This window comes from Anolis sagrei, chromosome 6 (assembly GCF_037176765.1).
Source record: "Anolis sagrei isolate rAnoSag1 chromosome 6, rAnoSag1.mat, whole genome shotgun sequence".
NCBI classification, from domain to species: domain Eukaryota; kingdom Metazoa; phylum Chordata; class Lepidosauria; order Squamata; family Dactyloidae; genus Anolis; species Anolis sagrei.
The window spans coordinates 103,288,215-103,302,467 of NC_090026.1; the positions used below are offsets into that span (position 1 = coordinate 103,288,215).

At 34.7% G+C, this 14,253-nt stretch overlaps 1 protein-coding gene across 5 annotated transcripts in view; it reads right to left on the minus strand.

Moving 5' to 3' along the window:
- Positions 1 to 14,253, minus strand: part of CDK14 (cyclin dependent kinase 14) — a 266,140-nt gene that overhangs the window by 119,973 nt on the left and 131,914 nt on the right. For all 5 annotated transcript variants that reach the window (XM_067470305.1, XM_060782281.2, XM_060782283.2 and 2 more), the window contains one exon: positions 8,774 to 8,836. In XM_067470305.1, coding sequence (XP_067326406.1) covers positions 8,774 to 8,836 — 63 coding nt within the window. The remainder of the gene's footprint in view (positions 1 to 8,773; positions 8,837 to 14,253) is intronic.

Genomic DNA, 14,253 nt, shown 5'->3' on the forward strand with positions numbered 1-14,253 from the left:
TAAATGTCTGGGCCATGTTTGCCTCTAGTATTGTTCATGAATCTCTTGTTATAAACATAGTCTTCCCAAGCCAAGACACATAGATGTAGATGTATTCGTAAGCAATTCCTCACAACATAAGGTTACTAAAAATAGTTCCTTCATTCATTAAGAATGTGATCCTTCTACAAAGGACCTACCAACTAACTCCCAAGTAATATTTCTTGCCAATATAAAGATTATTTTGTAGAAGAACTCTGGGACAGAACATCTTATTGATGAAGGGCAACATTAAATATGACATGGATCGCTTCCCCCACTTTCCTTCTGTTCCCTCTCCCAGTCATTCTATTGAAAGGAAGAGGTAGTTCTGGCATCTTCAGCATCCATTACATTCTCTGAATGTATAGTTATTTCATTTGTTCCTGTAATAGGGAAAACCAGAAAATGTTCTTGTTGCAATGATGAATGACTACATCTGTCTTGTCTTGTTGAAAATCATAATGTTGAACACGTGACACTACTTCACTTCCCCTGACCCTAAAACTCTACTTGATAAAAATGGTCTTTTTGAGGGCTATTCCAAAGGGAACCAATGTTAATTTCCTACTCTGGTAATACTTCCATGTCACAAAAAGGATGTAAAACATGCACAAACCTTCATGCACGTCCTTACTGTATACTTAGCTATGACAGCAGATAGCTGAACAGCGCAAGCTACAATTATCCATATCTAACTACACGAGTTATCCCTGTGCAGGAGATTAATCAGCATTTGAAATATCCCTAAAAATGGCAAGGGAAACAGACAAAAGTTCTTTGGCGAACAACTTCTAAGCCTAAGCATTCCCCACAGGCAGTTTAGAGTGTCCACTATCTTTCTCCAAATCAGCAGAACTTTACATCTAGTTGTAAAACCAGTTTGGAAAACAATTGCGATAAGTGGACACTGTGGAAGCAGTTTCTGTTATTCTTGAAGTGAGCAACAATATTTATTGCTATTTAAAGAAAGAAAGGTGTCAAAACTTAGAGCAGAAGAACAACACAAGAACAAAAACTTACTTTCATTTCTTTTTAAGATTTTTTAAAAAAAGAAATACCAATATAGCCTCAAGATTTAGCGTATGAGCATAATGCTATCTATATGGTTTTTAAATCTAAATGGTAACGGGACCTCCTAAAAGCATTGAATCAATGGCATCATTTCACAAAAAATAGTAGAAAAAGAAATGTGTTCAGATAAAAGCATTAGTACAGTGTATTTTTAAAAAACTGCATTTGATGGCTGCACAAAATATCGTGCTTTTTCTATTTTGCCTTGACAACAACACTTCAACTGAGGTGCTGCTTTCCAATAATAAGGCCTGAGGGAAGCTGCCATATGAAGGTCAAACCAATTTAGAGGTTTATGGAGTGTGATATCAATATGTTAGTAATGATTAAAACGTAAGGGCAAACACATTAAAACCAACAATTTATTCACTAAAGACACAGCAGTGCACTCAGCAAGGACTAGGTCATTTCCTCTCTCCAGTCATATTACATGTTACAAACAAAAACTGCTTGTGACTTATAGGAATGCCCAGTCTTTGGATTCCATTCACTGCACTTGCACACATAAGAAAAGTTATAGAAAATAGGAAACGGATATAGAAAGCACTGTTAGCACTGCCATTCCACAATTGCACCCATCATATTTCATTTACCTATGGGGCCCAGATATCCCCTGGGAAAAGATGTGTGTGGGAACACCTCCACTGTTCTATGAGTCTTCTGGAGAGAGGGCTTTTGAAAGAAATACACTGTATTTCTATTATTATTATTATTAATAATAATAATAATAATAATACTTAATACATGGTTTGTGTTAACTGATTGAATTTTCTTCTCTTCTGAACTGTTGTCCGATATGCAGGCTCCAGATGAAACTAGCTCATTACTGACAACTGGGGGGGGGGGGGGGGGGAGAAAGGAATATAGATATCCAGGGTTTCCTATTAATGAGGATGGGAAAATTGCTTTGAATTATCAACAGCCCATTGTAACATACAAAGAAGAAAATGGTCCTATGTGGGTGTTAGAAGAGCCCCCATTTCTTTTTTTTCTTATCCTTTAAGACCTAGGTAGTATCTGCTTCGTGATCATAATTGCTGGAATATCCTTTTAGGGTTAATCAGTTTCCCTTTCCATGGAACCAATTACATTTGTCTGTTATCAGTTCTGGAATCTTTGCCCAGCAAAAACGCGCAACAGTCCACTTGGTTAAAAGTTTTGCTACTTTCACAGAGTATAAGTAATAATTCTCCAGTATTTATATGCAAAAGGCAACAATAAGATAACGTGGAGCTATAAAGTTGATATTTTTGACTACTCTGATGGGGCCTTTGGTCAATGTATAATGCAAAAAATGTGCCTAGCACCTAAGAAAGCATGGCCCTACCTTAGAAAACATCCCATTCTCATGGTAGCATAGAAACTTCTGAGAAAGGAAATTAAGGTAAGTTCAAATTGTACCTTCAAGATTCTAAAAATTGAAAAAAAATTCTTTTTAAGTCATTTTTTTTAATTTTTCATTTGAAATGGAAGATACCACAGAATGACAATACTGGACAGTATTCTTAGATCACCAATAGTACAGATCAACAAAAATATCTTGGTGTTTTGGTTTTTAGGCCTGTTTCTGGGCTCTTTGGGATGCTGATTCAGAAAATGGTATTGGATAGGCTGCATCAGCTCTAGTTTCTTAGATATGTTTGCCATGGCTTTCTATGGGCCAGCATAGTTCTGTATCTCAAAAATTAGAGCTAACGGGAAACTATTGCCGTTTTTTGAAACAAGCAGGTCAAACAGACCCAGAAACAGGTCTAACATTTGAGACAGTGTAATAATAAAAATAATTTTAGCATACTGGAAGAGTAGTAATAATAGTACCACCCCATTTTTCTCCTAACACCTACAGCAGCCCACAACCTTAAAAACTATACAATTTAAAACTTTATAGAATATAAATATTAAAATATAATTACATAAAGGTAAAGATTTTCCCCTGACATTAAGTCCGGTCATATCCAACTCTGGGGTGTGGTGCTCATCTCCATTTCTAAGCCGAAGAGCTGGCATTGTCCGTAGACACCTCCAAGGTCATGTGGCTGGCATGACGGCATGGAGCGCCGTTACTTTCCCGCCATAGCGATACCTATAGATCTACTCACATTTGCATGTTTTCGAATTGCTAGATTGGCAGAAGCTGGGGCTGACAGCAGAAGCTCACGCCGCTCCTCGGATTCGAACCTGTGACCTTTTGGTCAACAAGCTCAGCAGCTCAGCGCTTTAACCCACTACGCCACCGGGGACTCCCATATAATGTTTTCAAAAATGTTCTGTTTTATTCAAGGCAGGAATAAAAAGGACAACAGGAGAGGGCCATTCTGGCCTCCCTGTGAAGGAAATTCCAAATCTTGAAAAAAGCCACAATGTACAGACCTCTCTTGCATCTCTACAAACCATGCTTGTAATGATGATAAGATTGAGAGAAGGACTTCTCCTAAGGATCTCAAGAGTCCAGGCAGGTTCATACAAAGAGATACAATCTGCCAAATATTTTGGACCTGAACCATATATAATTTTATAGGTCATGACCAGATCTTTGAATATTTATTTATTGAGTAAGCAAAATGTTCTGCATTTCAGCTAATGTTATTCCTATAGTTTTCCCGAAAGTGATAAGAAGAGTTGATTCACTTGCGCAAAAGCCAATAATACTTGTTCTGTATTCTTCTACATCAGTGGTTCTTAACCTGTGGGCTGAGAGGACGAAAATCTGGTCTGCAAGCCTCTTTCCTATTTATTTATTTGTTTATTTTCCACTTCTTTCACACCACCTGCCACTCCTTTGCTGTTGCTGACCAGGCCTGCCCCCTTAGATAGACCAAGAAGAAAAAGGTTCTTCTTCCATCCACCAATGCAAATGACCATCAATAAGATTACAACGAAAAGGTATAATAAAAAAGGAATCACATAAATGCCCATTAACTGCACAAAATTTGATTTAAAATGTTTACCTAAAAGTTAGTCTACTAGCAGAATTCAGGCCTAGAGCATTAGCTGATGAGTATATTTTATAATCTTTGTTGCTTATTTCACATTTCTGATTTTAATGAATGATAACAGTGTATGCTTAATTAGCAGAATGGTACTTAATACATCTTCTTGGTCAGTTTGCACTGTTAATTTTAGTAGCTAACATTCAAAAACAAAATTTATCTTATAGCCTATGAGAATAAAAGATTACTATGCTTCTTCATGATTAAACTGAATTAGATTTCTCTTTAAAAGAAAGATTACTGCATATGCAGTTTACAATTTTCCAAACCATAGAAAAGGGATAATTCATAAAGCAAGGAATGTCTATTAACAAGATATAATATTTATTAAATTTTATTTATAGTTTAATACATTATTTAAAATGAAGAAACAAAAAGCAGAGTAAAATCAAGCATTTAATATATTAAATGCCTGACCATAAGAAAAGGTTCTTTAAAAATTGATTCTCAATACCATCTGAAAGAGACAGTCTTAATTTAGCATAACATTATCCTACCCCTCTCTGCACCTGCTTGTCCTCTGAAGAGTAATGGAAAACATTACCAATTACATTAAATAGCAAATAATTCTGTTTAGCATAGCCATTGTAATTAATGGAAAATAGCAGCCAAACACTGACAGTGATTTCTGTGACCATTGTAGACATTTCTAGTTTCACTTAGAATGACTTCCAGGACATAGCTGTGTGTGTACAGACAGCATTGCAAAGCAGTCTTCACTATGCCAGGTCATTTCACTGACACATTTGTGGGTATGTCGGGATTATTCATCCCAATGTAACACTTCAGGCCAGACATAATAAAAATCATAGAATTGGAAGAGACCACACGAGCCATTCACTCCAACCCCTTGCCATGCAGGAAAAACACAATCAAAATGACACTAGTCATATACTTACAGGGGGGAAATCTTTTTTTTACCTATGTATACTACTTTAATGTGATATTCTATTGTTTACATATGAAATGGAAAACTATTAATCAAGTATACGTATCATCCTAAACTCAACTGATTTCATCTGATTTGAAATAGCAAGCAACACCTATCTTGACATGCCGAGGGCAACTAACCCCGAGGTAGAATCAGTGCTTACCCTTTCCCTTGATCTATGCAAGAGTCATACCAAAATACATTTTTGGGGCTCAAAACTTGTCCTTGACTTTTACATGAGTATATATAGTAGATAGAACTGAAGAATTCTAGTATATTTAATGTGATGTAACCCAATATGAATACATCAAATATTATTACATATTTATAACATTCCTATATATCCAGGACAATGTACTTTCTCCCTTGATTCCCAGAATATTAATGTATATCTTGCTTTTATCAGACTACCACATCAATATTAATCAAACAAATTACAAGAATATGTTTCCCCTTTTATTTACACTTATGGCTGTTTACAATAAATTGAGGAAAGTAGAAATATTACCAAATTCTCCCATTAAATTATTTACTTTGATTTATTGAAAACTGATGCTTTTAGAGACATATATCAAATATTAAAAGGCGTTTCACTAAAATGAGAATAGATGCATAATAAATGTTAACGAATTACTCCCCACTGCTTTGGGGTAATTTGAAACATAATTACTTATGCCTTTAAAATATAAATATTTATAGGATGACAAATACCCTAAGGCTTTTAGTCTGGTTATTAAGTTTCAGATTGGTCATTAACCACTGGATTTATCCATTTTTAAGACTAGATACTACTTGGGCAATGTAACAATTCGTTAAGGGATAATTATTGTGACACAGAAAAGTTGGGACAAAAGGATCTTGACAGAAACTAATCTAAATCTCCTTGTTATAAACTGTAATTAAAAGCTTTTGAAAAAATTCTTTTTACAATTTTAATAGAACAAGCATGTTTTGTTTTAGAAAAAAATCAATACAAATCATCCAACTTTACAGAACACTAGTAACCTCTTCTGCACTGAGCAACTCTTTTGCTTACTTCAGCTTTCTAGAATAGTTCACATAGACTTTGTGTTATTTTCTTGTGGCACACTGTTGTGGATGTTATAGAGACTGATATCTAAAACAAATTGGTAGAAGATTCTAGTCTCCTTACTGTATGCTCTATCTACCACGACTTTCTCCTATATCAAGTTTTCCAGTTTTTTTCAAGCTTTTAAAAGGCTAATTGAAAATATTTAGTTTTGCAAACTTTTAAAATAGATATGCACTGTCCTGCTCTCTATCTTACTGGGGCAAGAAATCCGGATTTTATTCTGAAGTTTATAGGAGCTGTCCAAAAACCAAACCTATTTTGGGAAATAGGGTACATCATCTTGGATGGCTTTTTAAAAATCAGTCTAAAATATACAGCACTCTTACTACCCTGCTAATATTGCAGCCATCAATAGTTGTGCCCATCTTATCCTTTTTTATTAACATTTTATTCTGTTTTTATTTTGGCTCACCTATTCTGGTAACCAAAGGGCCACTGAAGGCAGAAAAAAATAGAAAAGGCTGATTTTCACATACTTATCTGAATTCAAACTTCACATTTTTGAATATAAAACCTGAATCACTCATAAGATATTGTTTAGAAGAACAGTAACTCAAATTAAATCTCAATTGGAAAAATATTGCTCTGTTTTGCGCTCAAAGAGTAAAATGTTTCAATTTGCCAATATCATCCAAACAAGAATAGAGATGCTAGCAAAATGTTAAGAAAAGTCAAAATAGAAAGGTGTACATGTGCCATACCCTGTTGAAACACTACATTCTAGAGCTGAAAATAAACACTGCTATCTAATACATCCAATCTATTCCTCATGTTTATTCTATCGGTAAGGTTAACAAATTGGATGGCATATCAGAAAATAAGAAGATGCTACTAAAATTCAGGGCTGAGCAAACACTTGTTACGTTTTGGCACAGAAATTGCATATGACGCACTGTATGTAGATTATTAAACTGATGCGTGTAACTGGCATACACTAAAGTCTCCAAGGAGGGGTGGGGAAATTGCTGACAGGCCATAAAAATCCCCAAAATGGAAACCAAAACCAAAACTCTAATTATTTACCATGGCAAGAATTTGATTTTTTTAATATAGTGTGGCAATTTTTATTTTACTTAAAGGTGAAACCGCAAACAAGATTAGCATAACTGTTTTAATTATACAAGGGAAAGCTTCTTACTATGACTCTTGGGCTAGAATGCAAAATGCAAGCAAATTAATAAAATTCAGAATCATTTTAGTTATTACCATACATAGTTTTAACAGAACTGTGATGAAAGCATGTCAGAAGTAAATTCCACCTGCAATTATTTTTCTACAAGTAAATCCCAGGGGAAATCTATTATTTTCAGATGGAAAATGAGAAATAAAAAATGGATTCCTAATTAGAACAGAGGTGTCCTTGAGAACCTAAGCTACTCATAAAGGAAGCCTTTGTTTCTATATATTTAGTGGCAAAATGATGTTATTGAATGAAAAATCATTGCTTTATATAAAAATAGGGAGAATTACCAAAATCTTCAAAAAGGCCAAATCAGAAGCAAGATGTATTATTAGAATATAATAAAATTTCAGTAGTGTCGACTGTAGGAAATACCCTATATATGGTTCCATTTGTAATATCCAAAGGGCACTTAGTTGGCCACATACATCAGCCTTACGCAGAGAATGAGAATCTAGGTTTATCCTTGTTAAGAGGAACATACACACTCAGAAAAAAAAATAAGAGAAAAAGCTGCTTTTGAAACTTGGGAATTTTAAACAAAGGGGCATGTAGTTTTTAAAAAGTAATGAAGGGCACATATTCTACCTATGTGAATATTCATGTAGTTTAAAATCATGTGTGATCAGGATTCTGCAGCATACAATGGTATGACAAGTAGAGCCCACTTCCCACCGTAGAAACTACTACTCTAACTCCTTGAGGGCAATGGAGCTGAGTGCTGAGAACATAACAGCAAACAAGCACAATCCTGTTCTTTACCCATCCACCATTGCTTACTCCCACTAAATCTTCAAGCATGCACACAGACTTTTAAAAAAACATATAATTCTTCTAAGATTATGAAAGTAGAGTAGAATCCCAGAATAATATAGTTTTCTGAAAAGTTCTCTTCTACCATTAATGCTTCTGTAGGGATATATGGCACCACTACCTCAAGAAATACTATCCTGGTGAATTGTATCTGGGAACATAATTTTAGAACACAATATATTCATTCCCTCTTAATGCCCATGTAATACATATAAGTGTGCAAATATTTTAACTGCAGCTCAGAACACGAACTCCAAGCTTTTCTCCCTGATTTTAATCTAATTTAAATGCAAGTTCTTTATTTGGAGAAACTTCCATCAGAATTTCAGTTTTGGTATATGTGATGTGATATACAGCCTGACACTTTCTAGCCTGTGTGGTTTCTAAATGTATGACTGAAAGGATTTCACTTTGTACTAAAGCAGTTTTGTTGACTTGTTAGTAGACAGACAGACCTAACACCCTGCTCATTTCCATTTAATGGAATGTTAACGGCTATGTTTACAATCTAACTTGTATAAAGCAATGAAAAAAAAGGTTAGAAAGCATAATGATTTTACTATACCAAAGATTTACAGTTCTCAAAAAACATTTACACAACGTCGATGGCTATATCATTATCTACACTCAGATGAGGTCAGTCTCATAATATTATTTATTTGAAAAGTTCCTACCTTCACATTGTCTGGATGAAGTCCTCCAGGATATTTGTCCATATACTGACATAAATCGGTGTGCTTTAAAAGAGAAAATAGATGGAGAGGGAATATATTACTATTGTCTTCATATGATTGTAAAAATTATTTTGTCTATTGGAAGTCACTATCGTATCTGGATACAGGAAATGAAAAAATGAGGAAAATACATATTGTCTAAATTGTGCTTCAGTCTTTATTCTAGCCATCTGACAAATAGCATTGCTTAAAAAACAATAAAATGCATTTCATTCCTTTCTAATGACCTGTATTATTATAATAAAGAACTGTTTCAAGTAGTTGCCCATATAGAAAATCATCACCATCAATTGGCTATTTCAGGAAAGATAAGAACATTCTTATTATGTTCACAGATTGTTTCATATTTTTTAACTGATCTTTATTTGTTCTAAACCTTTCTTTCACTCAATATTATTTTACGCATTTTTCCAATGATGTGTATATGAGTGGGACTTTTAAAGCAAATTTGAAACATGATACCTTTATAAACCCTTTAAAAGTATTTTCCAGTCAATGCTATTTTAGCATTGTGCTAAGCATATATAACACACTTGGGTTTTTTTTTTTCATTGAAGCCAGCACTCTTTCTGATGATCTCTAATATATATATATATATATATATATATATATATATATATATAAAAACAATAACACTCTACAAAAATGCTGTAGACAACATATCAATTTTTTAAAGTTATTAAGAACAGCATGCCTAGTTGAATTATCCCTACCATATAGTGGCTACATCAACTAATATTGGTAGAATATAGTGGCATGTACACAACTACCACAACAATATAGTATGATTTTTATCTTCAGAAAATACTTCTCTTTGGCTCATCACACCACGGAAGGTTGGCTCCTCCCAATTCGTTCGGAATACTCCCTACGTCACTCTGTGAACTTCTCTTTTTAATGTTTTTCCTATGTAGCCTCGAACTCTAAAAACTTTCTTGTGTCTGCCTTTGTCTTATTGCTTCCTTTTAGTGCAAAATAAGAAGATGTGAGAAACTTACTCTTATCGGATTTCTAAACAATGGATTATTGATTCATTAGAGATGGCTTTCGCCTTTGATGCCCCAAACAGAAATGGCGGCCGCTTCCATCAGAAACAGTCTAGGGTCACAAGACTCCGCCTAGACACACACACTTCAAGTTATATTGTTGCTAATAGGATGCATTCTGTTTTCCTGATCACACACAAAAACAACACTTCATCGACAGAAAATTCCATATTATTCCAAATGCAACAGTTAGAATTCCATGCGCAAATACTCTGTTTTTGTTATGTTTTGCAGACGGATTTAGACAGATTACTCAACGGGATTGAACAAACGATATGTGATGGGATCTGTTCAAAATCGTTCTCAGGGTGAATAAGAAATGGAGTATTTCCTAATGTGATGAGGTCCTCCAAAATTTACACAAATTTGTTGTGCATCGTTTACAGTGGAAAATCAGCCTGTTTAGCAAGCTTATCAAATGCTGATTTGTAATCAGTAAATCTTTGGTTTTAATACCTATTTTATATGACTATATACCTGGGGATGCGTAAACATTTATTGATCTAAAAAGGGTACAGAGTGGAAAAGTTTAAGAAGTCCTGCTATAGTCCATTTACTTATCATTTAAAGATTTGTGAAGAACCTGTCCTTGCTAAAAAAAATTAGAAGCAATCATAGAACTATCACAATATTCTCTAATGTATTATAGTATAATAAGTCTCCTCTAATGCCTTTGTAACACTACATATTTGTGTGGCTATTGTAGAAATTATTGATATTTTAAAACCACAGAACAGTGTAGTAACCCAATAATGATTATAGTACCCAATAATGACTAAATACACTTTCTTGTCAATTGGTACTTAAGCCCAGAAAGGCAGTTCAGTATAGTATTTTCCTTCCATGTGCTAGCTCAACAGAAACAAATTAAATCTTACACCAGCATTTAAAAAATCAACACACTGACTATAATGATCACTCCTGAGCACTAATCTTTTCATGCTTTCTTTCAGACAATAGCCTCCAATAGTTTCACCCAGGCTTGAATCATTTGCTGATTGAAAAATAAGTTACTATGGGTTTCGACACGGTCTAAAGTAAGGATTTGTGCAAGGTTATCGGATGAATGGAACTATGCACCTTATACTTTTTTTAATTTGTATACTGTTTTATGTGTTTTATTGATTAACAGTTATTTGTTTTAGCTGTGGGATATGTTTTAACTGTTTATTGTTGTTTTTTACCGGCATTGAATTCTTGCCGGAGCTGTAAGTCACCTTAAGTCCCCTCGGGTGAGAAAGGTAAGGTAAAAATGAAGTTAGTAAGAATAAGAATAACAGGTACATTAATTTTTGGATATGTTGGTCATTTCCTGAAATAGTATGGCTATAACAATGTTGTTGTATTTTAACCAGAAGCAGCAATACTAGGTTATGGTGATATTTTCAGTGTATCATGGAGCTATCTCCCAGCTCTCCAGCTTTATACTTTATACTTACTCCTTTAGCCAACTTAGCCTGAGGTCTATCATTTTTGGATGACCTTCAGGGCTAGCCCAAAATTGTAGTCAACAGTTTGCTACACTCCGTTTGGCAGAGCTGCCCAGAACACTTCTACTGAGTAGAAGCCAAGTAAATTACTGCCAACCATTTTGGGGAGCAAAGTATGGTTGCAAGTGTTCTGGCCTTGACTGATGTTTAGTCGAAGAATGCAGAGCACTTCTGCTGAACAATTGCCATTCAATCATACTGTAGTATGAAAGCAAGACCAGATGGTGTGGGGGCTGCCAATTTGGCTCTATATAGCCAAGGTGTACTCCAAACACCTCTGCCATATAATTCATACAAATATCCCCCCAAACACAGAGAAATTGCATTTTAAAGAGTAACTCTGGTTTCCAGTTTAAGAAAATGCTTCATAACCAAAGTGCCTGGCAATAAGATGAAGATTAACTATAACAAAGTATGAAAATGACTCATTTTTCATGTATACTGCAGCAAGGGTCTTTTGATAAAATTTAACTGATTTGAAGCGAGATACATATTGAGACATACTAAGTAGATAGGAAATTTAAAAAATCTACTTTAATGCGATGTAAATAACATTAGACTTTTGGAAAAAAATAACTCAAGAATCATTTTTAGAATAAAAAGGGGTCAAACATTTGGAGATGCCTGGACTTCTCAGTTAGCCCCATGCCCACTAGACCTTTTAGTTCTGAAAGACAAGTGGAATAAAGGCAGAATGTTACTGAACTCTACAGTCTATAGCTGCCCTGAAGACATTTAGGCATTAAAACCAAGCTTGTTTCCCTGAGCGCTAATTTCCCAACACTCTTTCTTGCTTTAGATTCAACCTAACCACACATATTCTACACAACTTATACCCATCCTCATACAGCTGGAGATACAGAAGTATTATTTTATTTTATTTTATTTACTTTGCTTGTATACCACCTTTTTCACCCTGAAGCAGTCTCATAATTCAATAATGTAAAATATACATACAGCAAAACAAACGTAGACATTAAAACAAGAAATTTAAAATACATATAAACATTAAACATTAAAACAATTATGAAAAACCACAAAGTCCAAACTCATAATCCAAAGCTGTTCCAGTCATCATTGCACTAATCTGTAGTAGGAACTGCTACTCATTTGCCTAGATGATCCCCACTTATACCTCCAATATTCAAACATGTGAAGAAGGATGGCTGATTCATCATGCTAACTACTGTAATGGGTGGCAGCAACCACCCACAGTAAATATTACTAAGGAAACTGATTATCAATTTGTGTGCATATAATATCCAGCATTTCCACAAAGGACCTATGCTCCAACTTTGTGTGAGAACTCATCATTTTGCAGACAGGCAAGAAAAGAGGAGCCAATAACCATTGTAGATAACATATGGTTCTTTTCTCTTGCTAATGCTAGTGAAGCAAAATGCAATGCACAATCTCACTGCATGGAGATTTTTTTAAAAAAACTAATTGCAGCAAATTAAATGAGCAGGGTATCATAGAACAGACACCTCAAATGTTTTGTTTTACTAACGGAAAAAAGAAAGAAAGGTGGAACTGCTGATTTTAATACCAATCACATATTATTTGTATTGTCTATTCACAGAGGGTTCAGGGATGTGAAATAATTTGCTGATACATCAGATAGGACTAAGTCTCTAAGCATATTTATAGTATCTAAGTCAGGGGTCCTCAAACTTTTTAAACAGAGGGCCAGGTCACAGTCCCTCAAACTGTTGGAGGGCCAGATTATAATTTGGAAAAAACTGAATGAATTGCTATGCACACTGCACATATCTTATTTGCAGTGCAAAAACACTTTAAAAATACAATAATTAAAATGAAGAACAAATATAAACTTATTAGTATTTCAATGGGAATTGTGGGCTTGCTTTTGGCTGATGAAATAGGATTGTTGTTGTTGTATGCTTTCAAACCATTTCAGACTTAGGTTGACCCTGAACGAGGGCCGGGTAAATGACCTTGGAGGGCCGTATCCGCCCCCCGGGTCTTAGTTTGAGGACCCCTGATCTAAGTAAACCACAGAATGAATGTTAACACTTTAGTTAAAACACACACGTGTTCCTGTTGCCATAGATGTTTAAAATTTACATACAGATATATGTGTCCATATATTATAATCACTCAAAGCAACAGACAAATCTCACGAAATGAGGTTATGCCTTTTTCTCCTCTTTGCTCAGTAATAATCTGCTATTAATTAGCTCGCTTATATTTTCAATGAAATATACTCCACTTCTACTCTCTTCCTCAGCAATGATAAATCTACATGTGACTTAGCTGTCCCATGGTTCTACCTAATTGGTTTCAGCTGTCATTTCTGAAACTGAAATGCATGGACAGCCTGAGGCCTATGAATGAACAGGAAGCATTTCCAACCACATTCCCATCATGTCAAACTAGGAATGTGAAAGAGCTCTTCCATTAAAACAAAAACTGTACTATTTGGCTTCTGGCAATGACATCATGCAGCAGACAGATTGTATTGTTTTAGTGAGGCAGCAAGACTGTTGCAAGCCATTCTTTTCTGCTAAAGAGATTGCACACATTAGTTATGCTCTAGAGGTTCTACTGACTAGAATAGTTTCCCCATTGTCACTAAGAAATTCTTAAGCAGACGATACAAAGCAAAGAACAATAAAGTTATAGCTGAGGTAACAGATTTGCAATCACACAAATATACATTTGCAGGAAGGTTATTCAAAGCAGAAAGAAATATAATAACCTAGAATGGTTTTCTTTTTGTAATTTTTTCCATTCATGAAGCAAACTGTACCTTAAAGCAGTAACTAAAATTAATGGTACGAAAAATCAGAGAAACCCACCACAATATGGTACATTACTCTGAAGCGTGCATAGTATTAGAGTAAACATTTATTATTTATTC